The sequence below is a fragment of the Podarcis gaigeae genome (assembly GCF_964106915.1).
Source record: "Podarcis gaigeae genome assembly, chromosome: 9".
In the NCBI taxonomy this organism is placed as follows: Eukaryota; Metazoa; Chordata; class Lepidosauria; order Squamata; family Lacertidae; genus Podarcis; species Podarcis gaigeae.
This window is the reverse complement of record NC_139685.1, coordinates 71,492,843-71,505,921: the sequence shown is the minus strand read 5'-3', so window position 1 is coordinate 71,505,921 and position 13,079 is coordinate 71,492,843. Positions and strand designations below refer to the sequence as shown.

The window sequence follows — 13,079 nt, the reverse complement described above, 5'->3', positions numbered from 1 at the left end:
CAGATGTCTTTTAAAGATAAGGTAGCTGCTTATTTCATTCAAATCTGAAGGGAGGGCAGGCGCCACTACCGAGAAGACCCTCTTCCTGGTTCCCTGTAACCTCACTTCCTGCAGGGGGGGAACCACCAGAAGGCCCTCAGCGCTGGACCTCAGTGTCTGGGCTGAATGATGGGGGTGGAGACTCTCCTTCAGGTATACTGGACCAAGGCCGTTTAGGGCTTTAAAGGTCAGCACCAACACTTTGAATTGTGCTCGGAAACGTACTGGGAGCCAATGATGGATTCACAGGAGGGAAGAGAGCTCTTGCACTCAGGTTCTGCTTGAGGGTTTCTCGCAGGCATCTGGGAGGCCACTGTGAGAACAGGATGCTGAACTAGAAGGGACAATGGCCTGATCTAGCAACCTAAAAACCTTGTGTGAAGTAACACAAGCAACTGACATACTGCAAGCACTGATCTATCCACCTCTAAACTAACTGGCAGAGATTCTCTAAGGTTTCAGACCCAGGTTTCACCCTCAGCGTTGAACCGTCAGCTTTTGCAGATAGCAGAAGCTCAATCACTGCTATCTCCAGGCACAGCTGCCGGAGAATGCCCCCTGGCTGAAACCCGGAGGGCAGCTGCCAGTCAAGGTAAGCAATGCTGAGCGAGGTGCTCCAAAGGTGAAACTTGGTATAAAGAGTCTCCCTCCATCTGCACGGGTCTCCTCGACTCCCGCGTCGTGCGCTCTGAGGCACCGGCCGGCCCGCGCTCTTCCCGCCAGCTTGCACCCGGCGCAGCTCAGCTGTGCGCCCCTGCTCCGAAGCCCCGGTGCCCGCGCTCACGTCGGAGCGCAGCCAAAGGCGCTTCCCGCCTCGCCAGAGCGTCGAAGGGACTCCTGGATGTCTCTGGCTGGAGAGGTGGAGCGTGGCCAAGAGGGGCGGACTCCCGAGCGGTGGCTTTATTAGCGCGCCCAGCAGGTTACAATGAGAGGAGCTGGCGAAAGAGGAGGCTGTGCGCTCTCGCCGCCTAGGAAGAGACTCCTCGCAGCGGGAGAGGGGAAGGAAGGAAGGAAGGAAGGAAGGAAGGAAGGAAGGAAGGAAGGAAGGAAGGAAGGAAGGAAGGGGATCTTCAAAGAGGGCTGGTCCGTGCCTTCAGGCAGGAGTCGCCCACCCTTCTCCCCCGCCTCCTCCGCCCTCCTTGTCTTTCTCCGCCCCTCGCCACGGCTCTGCCTCTCCTCCTCCTGCGCGGCGAAGGAGCTGCTTTGCAAGAGAGCGCAGGCTGCCAGCCGGGACGGGAGCGCGCGCGCTGCGGGCTGTGCAAAGCGCCAAAGAGGACCATCAGGGAATTCTCCCTCCGGCTCCTTGAAATAAATACATTAAAATTGCCCGGTTTTTTTCCATTCAGAAGTGCAGTTTTTCATTCCGCACCCTACCCCACCCCGCAACATTTTACTTACATTTATTTATTTTATTTTATTTTTAAAAAGTGCATATATAGGCTGTCCTATATCCACCATCCATCCTTTTTCTTTTCCATTCGAGAAACTCACTTCGGGATGATTCTCCTGTCATTGTGCTTCACAGCAGCGGCTCTGGTGCAGTTGAAGACTTCAGCTGACGAACAAGTAAGTCCATGAATATCCCGAGAAGCCTGCGGAACAACGCACATCCCTTCCATCACCACCTCCATCTACTACTAATTACTATCATTTATTTATTACTTGATTGATTGAAGGTGATGGTGGAAAGCCTTTGTTGTTCCTTTCCAAACTCCGTTCTTCCTGGTGGCTTTTTATAAACCCACTTTCTTCAGCCACCTCCCCCCCCCCGCCTTAAAAAAAAGAAAAGAAAAAGAAAAACGTTTTGATTGTGTGATGATATCCCTGGCTCCTGCATGGAATTACTGCTTGGCAAAGCAGCCCAGAATTGCCTTAAGGTTCTAATTTGTAGCGTAATAGAAGAACTTTGTTTGTTTCCAACTTTCTCTTCTGCTAACACGGCTTTCTCTCTCTTTTCTTTTCCGTGTGTGTGAGTGTGTGTGTGTGTGTAACGGATTGGCTTGTGAGTATTAAATTGCAAGATTCTTAGCAGCTCTTCCTCAGCAGCCCGAGGTGAAGAGGCTGCTGTGCAGATTAACTGCTGTCCTCTAGCCTGGGGAATGGAGTCAGCGGGTGATGGGGATGTTCTTATTCGTCTCTCTGGAGCGAGCGTGTGCGTGTGAAAGCGTTCATTCCGTGTAGAATTCCGCAGGTGGGGGGGGGGGGCTTCTCTTACAAGAGCCCCTCCGTGGCTCCCGTTCTCTTCACTGTGGCTTGCGCAAGAGATCTCCCCCACTGAATACTTTCCCTCTGTTAGGGAGTTATAATGCCTTTGGGATCCGTCAAGTAGAGACCAAGGCTGAAGATCTTTTAGCGTGGCAGCACCTGCCCTTCGGAACTCCCTGCCTATTGACAGCAGGCAGAATCCCTCTCTGTACTCTTTTCAGCTCCTGTTTAAAACGCTTTTGCTTAGACAAGCATACCCGGACACGTGGAAGCTGAGATTAAAACGCAAGCCTTTTTAGTCTATTGTTGGTTTTAATTATATTTCTGGATGTTTTAATACCTGTTTTTAACACTCTTTCACTGGCAATTTTCTAACTGCTTAGAGGTTTTTTTGTTTTCCTTTTTGCAATCAAGTGGCATATACAGTTCATTCAAATAAATAAATAGCAGATTACCAAAGGTCTGGGACCCAATTTAGGCAGGGATCCTAAGCTCACATACTTGAGAGTCATCCCCATTGAATTCAATAGGACTTATGTCTGAGCAGTCATGGTTTGGCGTGCAATGTTAGTTGCGCTTAGAGTAGCCCAACTGAAATCCATGAGACTGTAAGGCATTGCTTATCTTTTTTTTTTTTAATGTGCACACACTAGGTTGGATCTCGATGTGCAGTACTCATACTCTGGGTAGACCCACTGAAGCCAATGGAATTTCAGTACTCTAAGTATGACACAGTGGAGATGCACTCCAGTGTTTGCACAAATAATAAAATAATTGATTCCTCGCCCCAGTTTAACAAAACTTGGAGACATTGCCATGGAAGAATGAGGAAATCCCAATGAAATAACAGTGGCAAGAAAAACTGATGAGTTATGCAGAGTTGGCTAAACTGACATATAAATTGCGGAATAAGGACAACTGTGGCTTTAAGAAAGAATGGGAGTTTTTTTTCCAAATTATTTAAAAAGACAACAAAATGAATTGGACTCCTTGGCAGGTTCTGAATAAACATGCACAAATGTATTGGCTGATAACATGTTAGATAGATAATGTAAGGATATCTAAAATTTTATAACATGCAGAGAATAATATGTGCTGAGAAATCAGAGAGAGGAGCGGAGGGAAGTCTTTGGGGGGGATGGAAGCGGGGAATGATTATATGGTATGATAATTTGTTATGTTGAGATTGCTAATAAAAATAATTTAAAAAACAAACAAACATGGAGACATTGCCCATGGACAGAGATATACAGACCTGAGCATAAAGGTCATCCCACCTGCCTCAAGGCTGGCATAGGATTTGTTTTCCCCATGAGGGAAATGGTCCAAAGGAGTCATCATTTCTTGGGAGATGGGTGACACCTGGCTTGAGAGCAGTACATGTGAAAAGGATCTAGGAGTCTTGGTTGACCACAAACTTGACATGAGCCAACAGTGTGACACGACAGCTAAAAAAGCCAATGCAATTCTGGGCTGCATCAATAGGAGTATAGCATCTAGATCAAGGGAAGTAATAGTGCCACTGTATTCTGCTCTGGTCAGACCTCACCTGGAGTACTGTGTCCAGTTCTGGGCACCACAGTTCAAGAAGGACACTGACAAACTGGAACGTGTCCAGAGGAGGGCAACCAAAATGGTCAAAGGCCTGGAAACGATGCCTTATGAGGAACGGCTAAGGGAGCTGGGCATGTTTAGCCTGGAGAAGAGGAGGTTAAGGGGTGATATGATAGCCATGTTCAAATATATAAAAGGATGTCACATAGAGGAGGGATAAAGACTGTTTTCTGCTGCTCCAGAGAAGTGGACACGGAGCAATGGATCCAAACTACAAGAAAGAAGATTCCACCTAAACATTAGGAAGAACTTCCTGACAGTAAGAGCTGTTTGACAGTGGAATTTGCTGCCAAGGAGTGTGGTGGAGTCTCCTTCTTTGGAGGTCTTTAAGCAGAGGCTTGGCAACCATATGTCAGGAGTGCTCTGATGGTGTTTCCTGCTTGGCAGGGGGTTGGAGTCAATGGCCCTTGTGGTCTCTTCCAACTCTATGATTCTATGATCCTTAGCTTACTAGAGCAGCCACCAGAGGTCAGAGAGCATCCTCACTCAAAGGTGAGATGCTCCTGGGCAGCCCAGGTTGGTTCCATTGTAAAACACATTCAACACATTCCTCTTCTTTGTGCTTGGGAAGCATGGATGAACCTTTGCAACCTGACTCTTCATTTCCTCTTCCCATCTTTCATGGAATGGTTTTAAATTTTTTTTTTAATTGAAGAAAGCTCATTTGAGTCAAAGGGCTCCTCTTCCCACTCATCTGAGAATCCTTCTCACAGGCTCTTTTCAGTTACAGCTGATACTTAATAACATCAGAACAGCCCTGTTATATCAGTTCCAAGGTCCGTCTAGTTCAGCATCCTATTCTCACAGTCACCAACCAGATCACAGAATCATAGAAATGTAGAGCTGGAAGGGACCTCCTCTCCGAAAATGCAACACGGCGTTCCACATCAGGTGTGACATTGCACACACTATGTGCTGATGTGTGATATTGCAAGCCCATGTTATGGCGGCAGGCACCCACAATCCTGGGGGCGAGTTGTAGGCGCTGCCCCAGACTGTACTTTTGCTGGTTGCTGTTAATTTTCTTTGTGGGCCCACATACGTTCCTGAACTTGGGTTTCTTCCGCTGCATGTTGGTTGCTGTGAATGCAAATAGGTATGAGACGCAACAGACCTTCAGATTTGCTATGATGATAAAGTCATCGCTTCCCAGGAACTCATTTCCCTCCCTCCCTTTGCTGTCACCTTTGATCAAATAGGTTTTGCAGGCTTTCTGAAGCACTCTCCGCACCTGCAAAACCTGTTCGCTCAGAGATCTAACTGTACTTCCTTTCTTTGCTAGCTCAGTTCTAGGGCAGAAAAAAGAGAGAGAGACTGCCACTTGTCTTGGTTTCTTTGGCTTTGTGTCCCTGGAGAGTTGTCAGGATTCATGTTTGTTTGTTTCCCCTACACCCTCCATCCCTCAGGAATCGTGGTTTTAATTAGCTCTTAAAGTATTTCTTCATCCAGCAGACTCTAATTTTTTGGCGCAGCACTGCAGCATTACAGAATGGCCCATTCAGAAATCTGGGTTTATTAGCTCAAGCTGTTTATGTGAAACTTATTATTTATGGAGTCTTATTAGTGGATTGGGGGACAGCTGTTTATTCACTTAAGGGCAGCACCGTTCCTGGATGTGGGGCAATGGGGGGGGGGCGTTGCGGAAGGCAGGAGGAGGTAGAACAGTGTAGGATAAGCTGGCTAGACCAACTAGTTTGTCCTTTGCAAACATAGCAACTGCTCTGAAGCATGGATCCTCAGTGGACAAAAATAGTATACCTTCTGAATAGGGACACTGGTGATTGGACAGAAGTCCAGGAGGCCAACAGTAGATGGCGCCAAAGCCGGTGGTTGGTGGAGCAAGAGCCAGCGATGGGTAGAGCCACCTAATTCTGGTCTGCTTCCCACCATTCTCTTTGGTGAGTTCCATGGGTGCGAAACTGAGACTGAGGAAGAGGAAGCTGATGGCCGTCCCCTGGACTGAGACAGGTGAGGGCTAGCTGAGGACAGACTGAGCCCGGTGAGAGCAACCTCCACTGGCTAGGGGTGAAAACAGGCCATGAGTAGCTCAGTCAGGAGAGCAGGAGATTTTTAGTCTCAGGGTTGTGGGTTCGAGTCCCACGTCAGGCAAAATATTCGTGCATTTCAGGGGGTTGGACTAGATGGCCCCTCATGTTCCCTTCTAACTCTACAATTCTGCGATTCTATCACCTTTTTTCTTCTTCTCTCTGCTTGGTGAGATTTGCTTGGCCCCTGGTGGAATCATAACGCTGAGCTAGATGGTCCTTACTTATTCCAGGATCTGGGTGCCCTTGCTTTGTTACTTTCCTAGAAACATACACTGTCTGTCTTCATCATGATCAGAAGCAAAGTAGCATTCACATCCTCCCACCCACTCACCCACAAAAAAAGTTTCCTGGTCCAATTCAAAGTGCTTCTTCTTGCCTAATAAAGCAGAGGTGTGGGATGTGTGTGCCTCCAGATCTTGTTGAACTACAACTCCCATCTTCCCTGTCTCATTGGCTGTGCTGGCTGGGGGCTAATGGAAGTTGAAGTCCAGCAACAGCTAGAGGGGAACACATTTCCATCCCCTAAGTGGCTTGGGGCTAGGACATCTGAAGGGCTGCTTCCATTGCAGCCTACTATGAGGTTCTTTTGAGGTTCCCACCATCGAAATAGCTAGACTGGTGCTCTCGCACGCAACAGGGTCTTTTCTGTGACAGCCCCTTCAAGATCCTGATTATGGAACTCCTTTTTTGAAGTTCTGTTTATGTATTAGATTTATCTCCTGCCTTTCCTCCAAGGAGACCAAGGTTGTGTACCTGGTCCTCCCCCTTCCTCGTTTTATCCTGAGAGGTGGTGATTGGCCCCAGTGAGCCTCTTGGCTGAGTTTTGAGGGTTTGAACTCTGGTCCAATAGTCTAACCACACTATACCCTGCTGGTGATTTAATTGTTGGACTATTGATTTGGTTTCACTGTTTTGCCACTCTTCTGTCATTTAATATTGGTTCAATAATTGTTTTATATGTACACCACTTGGAGTGCCTGAGTGCCAAAAGTTTATCTATGCGTGAGTATAGTTAATGAATAAAACAAATTATTGTTTATTTTTCCAGGCTGCTAAAGAAGACGTTATTCAAACAGGTAAGACCATTCAGCTGTATCTTATTTGTAGTTTGTATATAAAATACCACTACTACTACTAACTACTATTGCTACTACTTTATTATTTATATGCCATCCATCTGACCGAGTTTCCTCAGCCACTCTGGACAGCTTCCAACAAAATATTCAAACACCAACACAAAATATTAAACACAAGATTTGAACTATTTACCACTAATATGGCTTTAGCACCCTGCGAGACCATTTTCTTAATATATAAAATAAATAAATTGCCATGTAGATGATATTCACTCCAGTTGGCAAGTAATAGTGATACATGTTGGAATTGTGTCAGTGTACTATGGATGGATGGAAGGCAGGTGAGAAAATCAGGGGGGAAATGTTATACATCTTCTTCCTCTTCTTCTTTGGCAATCACTCGTGGCCGAGTAAGATTGCCTTCCATAAACACGGTTTTAACAATGAGTCCGTAAGTGACTGTGGAGTTCAGTTCTGGATCCACACGTCCTTCCACAGTGGGGACATTGGTTTCCGGGTGGGAGTTGATCACGGTGTGGATTTGCCAAGCGTGCCTTCCTCCTAGCACATTTCTCCCTTGCGTCCTGAGTTTGAGTGTCTTCAAAGTCCATGACACCTTTGGTAAAGGATGTTGTGTACAGCTATTAACCAAACGACAAACAACAAAGCCAGTGGACCTGATGGGATAACTGCCAAAATCTTCAAAGCAGGCGGAATTGAACTTACACAACAACTTCACAAGCTCATTGAAAAAATCTGGGGAAGAGAAGAAATCCCAGGGGACTTTAGAGATGCCAAAATTATCAATCTTGTTTTAAAAAAGGTGACAGAACTGATTGTGGAACATTATACATATACGGGAAATGATTGGCCATCTTATCACAATGAAACCTTTACAAATTCTCCACCCCCATAGCTCAGCTTGGACACTGAGGTCCACCTCTGAGGACCTTCTGGCAGTTCCCCCACTGTGAGAAGTGAGGTTACAGGGAACCAGACAGAAGGCCTTCTTGGCAGTGGCGCCCGCCCTGTGGAACGCCCTCCCAGACGATGTCAAGGAGATAAATAACTATACAACTTTCAGAAGACATCTTTTAGAAGCCCTGTATCAGGAAGTTGCTAATGTTTGAGGTTTTATTATGTTTTTATGTGTGTTGGGAGCTGCCCAGTGTGACTGAGGCAACCCTGCCAGATGGGTGGGGTATAATAATAATAATAATAATAATAATAATAATAATAATACAGATACCTGTATTTAAACCTGAATGCTAGGCTGGTCGGCCTTTGGCCTGATCCAGCAATCTCTTCTGATGCTCTTATGTAATTATGGGCAGGCGGACTGAGTCCAGTGCCTTGGGGTCCTTCTCCGTCTAGGGAAACGCTCAAAACATGTAGCTCTGGTGGCTCCTGACATAAGGCAGCTGTGCTCAGAGCTGGGGGCTCTCACTTCCAGCCTTGGCAGCTGTCAACACTATTGCAGAGCTGTGTGTGGGCAGACGAGCTAACGAAATGCCTATGGGCTTGTAACAGAGGCTCTCGTAACCGTTCCTTAATTTCCCTCCATGTGTGAATCTGGCATCTTGTTTTCCCCGTAGCAGGGAAGAAAATGCTCCTGAAATGTCTGTGGATTTTTCAGATTCGTATTCATTCAGCACTTGCCAACTGGAAACCGTATCGTCTTGGGGCGGGGGGGGGGGGCGAGATGAGTTGCCAAGTCAGCCAGTCCTTGAAAACTAAATCTCTGGTGCCTTTGACCCCTTAATATGGAGGTTTAAACCTGTCCGGTGGCTCTTCTAGCAGGTGAAAGCTCGCATCCTGAACACTTCAAAAGGCTGCCTCAAAGCTTTTGCGATCTCTTTCTGTGACCTTTCGCTCTGAGCTCTTCTCCAGTTTGACAGCTCAGCTCCTCGTATTCTTAGGTGGCCTCGGAGCAAAAAGGACGAGTTTTCTGAAGCATTATGGTCCTATGACAAGGATGGACAATTGACAGAAACACAATCCAGCTGCCTTAAAAGGGAACTAAACAAAACGTAGTCCTTCCTTGGCTGCAAGTCATGACAGCTAAATTTGGGCCATCATATTCAGAGGTTATATGCCATGGATAGGGGTGTTAAATAATTCTGATGCAAACAGGAATGGAAATTGCCATGTTTTTTTTCCCTTTATGGTCCTGTGGCATTTCTCCGCATTTGCACAAATTTCTCCTAGCATACACATTTTTGCATGCAATTTCATTTGAAATTCACATTTTTAAAAGCGATGTTCCCAATATAACGCATTTCCTTTGTCAGTATTTGCATCTTTATTCATTCTTTTCCACAATGTAGACAATTTTGTGCATGTTATATGACTGGCGAGCTACAAAATTCAGAGAAGTGCAAATTTGGGAGGCAAGTGTAAATTCAGTAGATTCGCATTCACATTCTAACTGAACCAATTTTCTCCTCCATTGCTAATCACCCACAACAAGTCCCTGTAAACAAATAGGCATATATATATATTTCCCTTTTCCTGAAAGCACCCATAGTCTGTGGCTTAATGTGAGTGGCGTGCGGTGAAATATTTCGTAGAGGCGAAATTAGGGCCAGAGGCACCAGATTGCAAGGGCAATGGGGTAGGGTGTGTGTGATGTCACACACAAGATGTATTGATGTCCTGATGTTGCATGCATGAACATCGTGCCTCTCTAAGCCAGGCAGAAGCTTCCTGGGCTTTGGGAAAGAGACACCAGGGGAACATTTAGAGGACTAGACTGGTCCCCTTGGTCTACTGACCGCATGCCACTGCTTAATGTGTGTGTTCCCCTTTGCAATGCACCTGTCTACACATGCTCCATCAATGTAACACTCTTACTGCTGAATGGTTGTGGTTTTTTTGAAGCACCGATATGCTCGGCAATACACAAGCAGGGCCATAGTCTCCTGCCCCAAGGAGCTTACAGCAGCTGCACCATTAGGGTGATTGGGGAGCTACCGCATCGACCTCAGTCTGTCCTCACTCAGTCCTCACTTCTCTGCCTTCTTATCCACAGTCAGGGAGTATCTCTGACTGGCCTTATATCTGGCTTATCTTCCTGTTGGTCTCTATGCTTCTCGACCTAGCAATACCAGCCACCACTGGCCTACAGTCATCCAGCGAATGTGATTATGGCACCTCGCCATCTGGGAGGGATTTGCGTGGCAAAAGTAGACTTCTAGGCATCCAAACTGAAGAATCATATATATATATATATATATATATATATATATATTTGCTTTCGTAGATTTTCACGGGTACAGGAATGCAGGTTTTGGTGTCCTCGGGTGTCTTCCCGTGTAAAAGTTGGGGTGTCTAGGCGACGTTTCGACGAGGTCTCACTCGTCATCTTCAGGCTGGTGCTTTCGGCTTCTAGTTACTGGAACAGAGCGGGATCTCAGTGTTTGAGTTCCTATAAATACTGTAGAGGGGGTGTGGTGTCTAGCCTCCAATGTTCTGGGCAGAGAGGAAGTTCCCAGGCTAGTGTGCCTTTTCTTCTTTTGTTCCTTAATTACTTGAGAGATACCTTGAGTGATTTCTTGAGTGATATCCTGAGTACCACTTAGGTGGGTCATTAGGTGTGGATTAGTTGCTAAAGTCTTTGTGTCTTGACCTCTTGAACTTTGTGAAGAGTTTTCCTGAGAAGATGGCTGTATTGCACTTAGTTGTGCTTTGGCTTGGCTTCGTGTATAGGGGCGAGCTCTACGGCCTCCCCAAGATACACAAAGAAGGAACACCACTCAGACCAATAGTCAGCTCCATAGGCTCACCTCTACAAAATCTCGCTAAATTTCTCGCCAAGCAACTTCAGCCCTATGCAGAATCCATCTCTTCACACGTACCAAACTCCTTCCAGTTCATAGAAACAATAAAGAAGCAAAACCTACATCCTAATGACCTACTTGTGAGCTTCGATGTTGTATCTCTCTTCACACAAGTGCCCATTAATGAAGCCTTGACAGCTATTCAAAACAAATACAATCCCCCCGAATACATCTTGGACCTGACCAACCACTGCCTAACCAACACGTACTTCATCCACAATGGACAAAGATACAAACAGATAGAAGGAGCACCTATGGGATCACCCCTCTCACCGGTCATCGCAAACCTGTACATGGAACACTTTGAAACCAATGCTTTAGACAAGTCAGAACACAAACCCAAACTTTGGCTCAGATATGTTGACGACACCTTTGTAATTTGGCCACACGGGAAGGAAAAACTGGATAGCTTCCTCACACATCTCAACAACTTACACCCCAAAATACAATTCACTATGGAAATAGAAGCCAACAACCAACTTCCCTTCCTTGACGTCCTAATCTACAAAAAACCTGATGGCTCCCTAGGACACACTATCTACCAGAAAAAAACACACACCAACCGCTACTTACATGCACAATCACACCACCACCCTGCACAAATAAACTCCGTAGCCAAGACTCTCATCTCCAGAACCAAACGCCTGGCTGACAAAGACCACTTGACAACTGAGTTACAGAATCTCTCAAATGTGTTAATTGCCAATGGATACCAGCAAAACAGGATTACGAAGCTAATCCAAAAGGAAACACCCCCCAAAAACCAAGACACAGAAGAAAACAATGGCATGGCCCTCCTTCCTTATATCAAGGGCACTACAGATAAAATTAGCAAAATCCTCCATAAACACAATATCAAAACAGCCTTTTGCACCAACCAAAAAATAGCCAATATCCTCAGAAACCCCAAGGATAAAATCCAGTTGGAAAACCAAGGGATCTATGAAATACCCTGCAAAGTCTGCCCAGCCACGTACATTGGACAAACAAACAGACGAATAAATGCACGTATCGCAGAACACAAGAATGCCGTCAAAAAAGAAGAAAAAACTTCCTCTCTTTTCCAACACATGAAAGAAACAGGACACGAAATTAATTTTGCAGATTCCAAATTGCTCTTTAACACGGAACATCACCACAAGAGAATAATCATGGAAGCCATCGAGATAGAGAAACACCCTCACAACATGAACAAGCGTGACGACACATCCCGCTTGCCAGACATCTGGAAATTAGCCCTCCCCACAAAAACTGACACCAGATCCAGAGGCACACAGAACGCCAACACCAATCAACCACACCAGACCCAAACCCAGACCCTCTCCACAGATGAATTACTGACACCATCCAGTAGCCAATCCATGGTGGCACCTCCGGATGCTGCACCCCCCTGCAATCCCTACACAGATCTGGCTGACACAAGCCACAAAACCACAGCTCGCCCCTATACACGAAGCCAAGCCAAAGCACAACTAAGTGCAATACAGCCATCTTCTCAGGAAAACTCTTCACAAAGTTCAAGAGGTCAAGACACAAAGACTTTAGCAACTAATCCACACCTAATGACCCACCTAAGTGGTACTCAGGATATCACTCAAGAAATCACTCAAGGTATCTCTCAAGTAATTAAGGAACAAAAGAAGAAAAGGCACACTAGCCTGGGAACTTCCTCTCTGCCCAGAACATTGGAGGCTAGACACCACACCCCCTCTACAGTATTTATAGGAACTCAAACACTGAGATCCCGCTCTGTTCCAGTAACAAGAAGCCGAAAGCACCAGCCTGAAGATGACGAGTGAGACCTCGTCGAAACGTCGCCTAGACACCCCAACTTTTACACGGGAAGACACCCGAGGACACCAAAACCTGCATATATATATATATATATATATAGGCTGAATTATGGAGCTGCATCTTTCATGCTTATATATAATTTAAAGCAAAGAGCAATTCTCATGACATATTGCTAACAATAAAAAAAACCCATGTATTTTTAGCTCTTGTGGCTAGGGAAGAAACAATCTTGGATGTGTGCAGGGTAGTTTATGTTGCAAAGCCCTTTTGGCTCAGCCCTCTAGGCTCTCTCATTCTGCTTGGCATGTGGAGCCAGGAGGTGATAGAATTCTGATAACACTGACGAGTTTCTGACAAGATCTTGGCTTTCGAACTTCGCGGGATGACATTGGCCAGCTGCTTTTAGGAGGGGCCTTGCGAAGCTTCCTTGATGACTCCCTGTAGGCCGAACCAGACACACTGGG

At 46.0% G+C, this 13,079-nt stretch overlaps 1 protein-coding gene across 1 annotated transcript in view; it reads left to right on the top strand.

Annotated features, from left to right (window-relative positions):
* The first annotated feature begins 610 nt into the window (after positions 1–610).
* Positions 611–13,079, top strand: part of ADAMTS3 (ADAM metallopeptidase with thrombospondin type 1 motif 3) — a 134,065-nt gene continuing 121,596 nt past the window's right edge. The window contains exons 1-3 of the mRNA XM_083756368.1: positions 611–631; positions 1,523–1,605; positions 6,955–6,982. Of these exons, the coding sequence (XP_083612494.1) occupies positions 1,537–1,605; positions 6,955–6,982 (97 nt within the window). The 5' untranslated portion in view covers positions 611–631; positions 1,523–1,536. The remainder of the gene's footprint in view (positions 632–1,522; positions 1,606–6,954; positions 6,983–13,079) is intronic.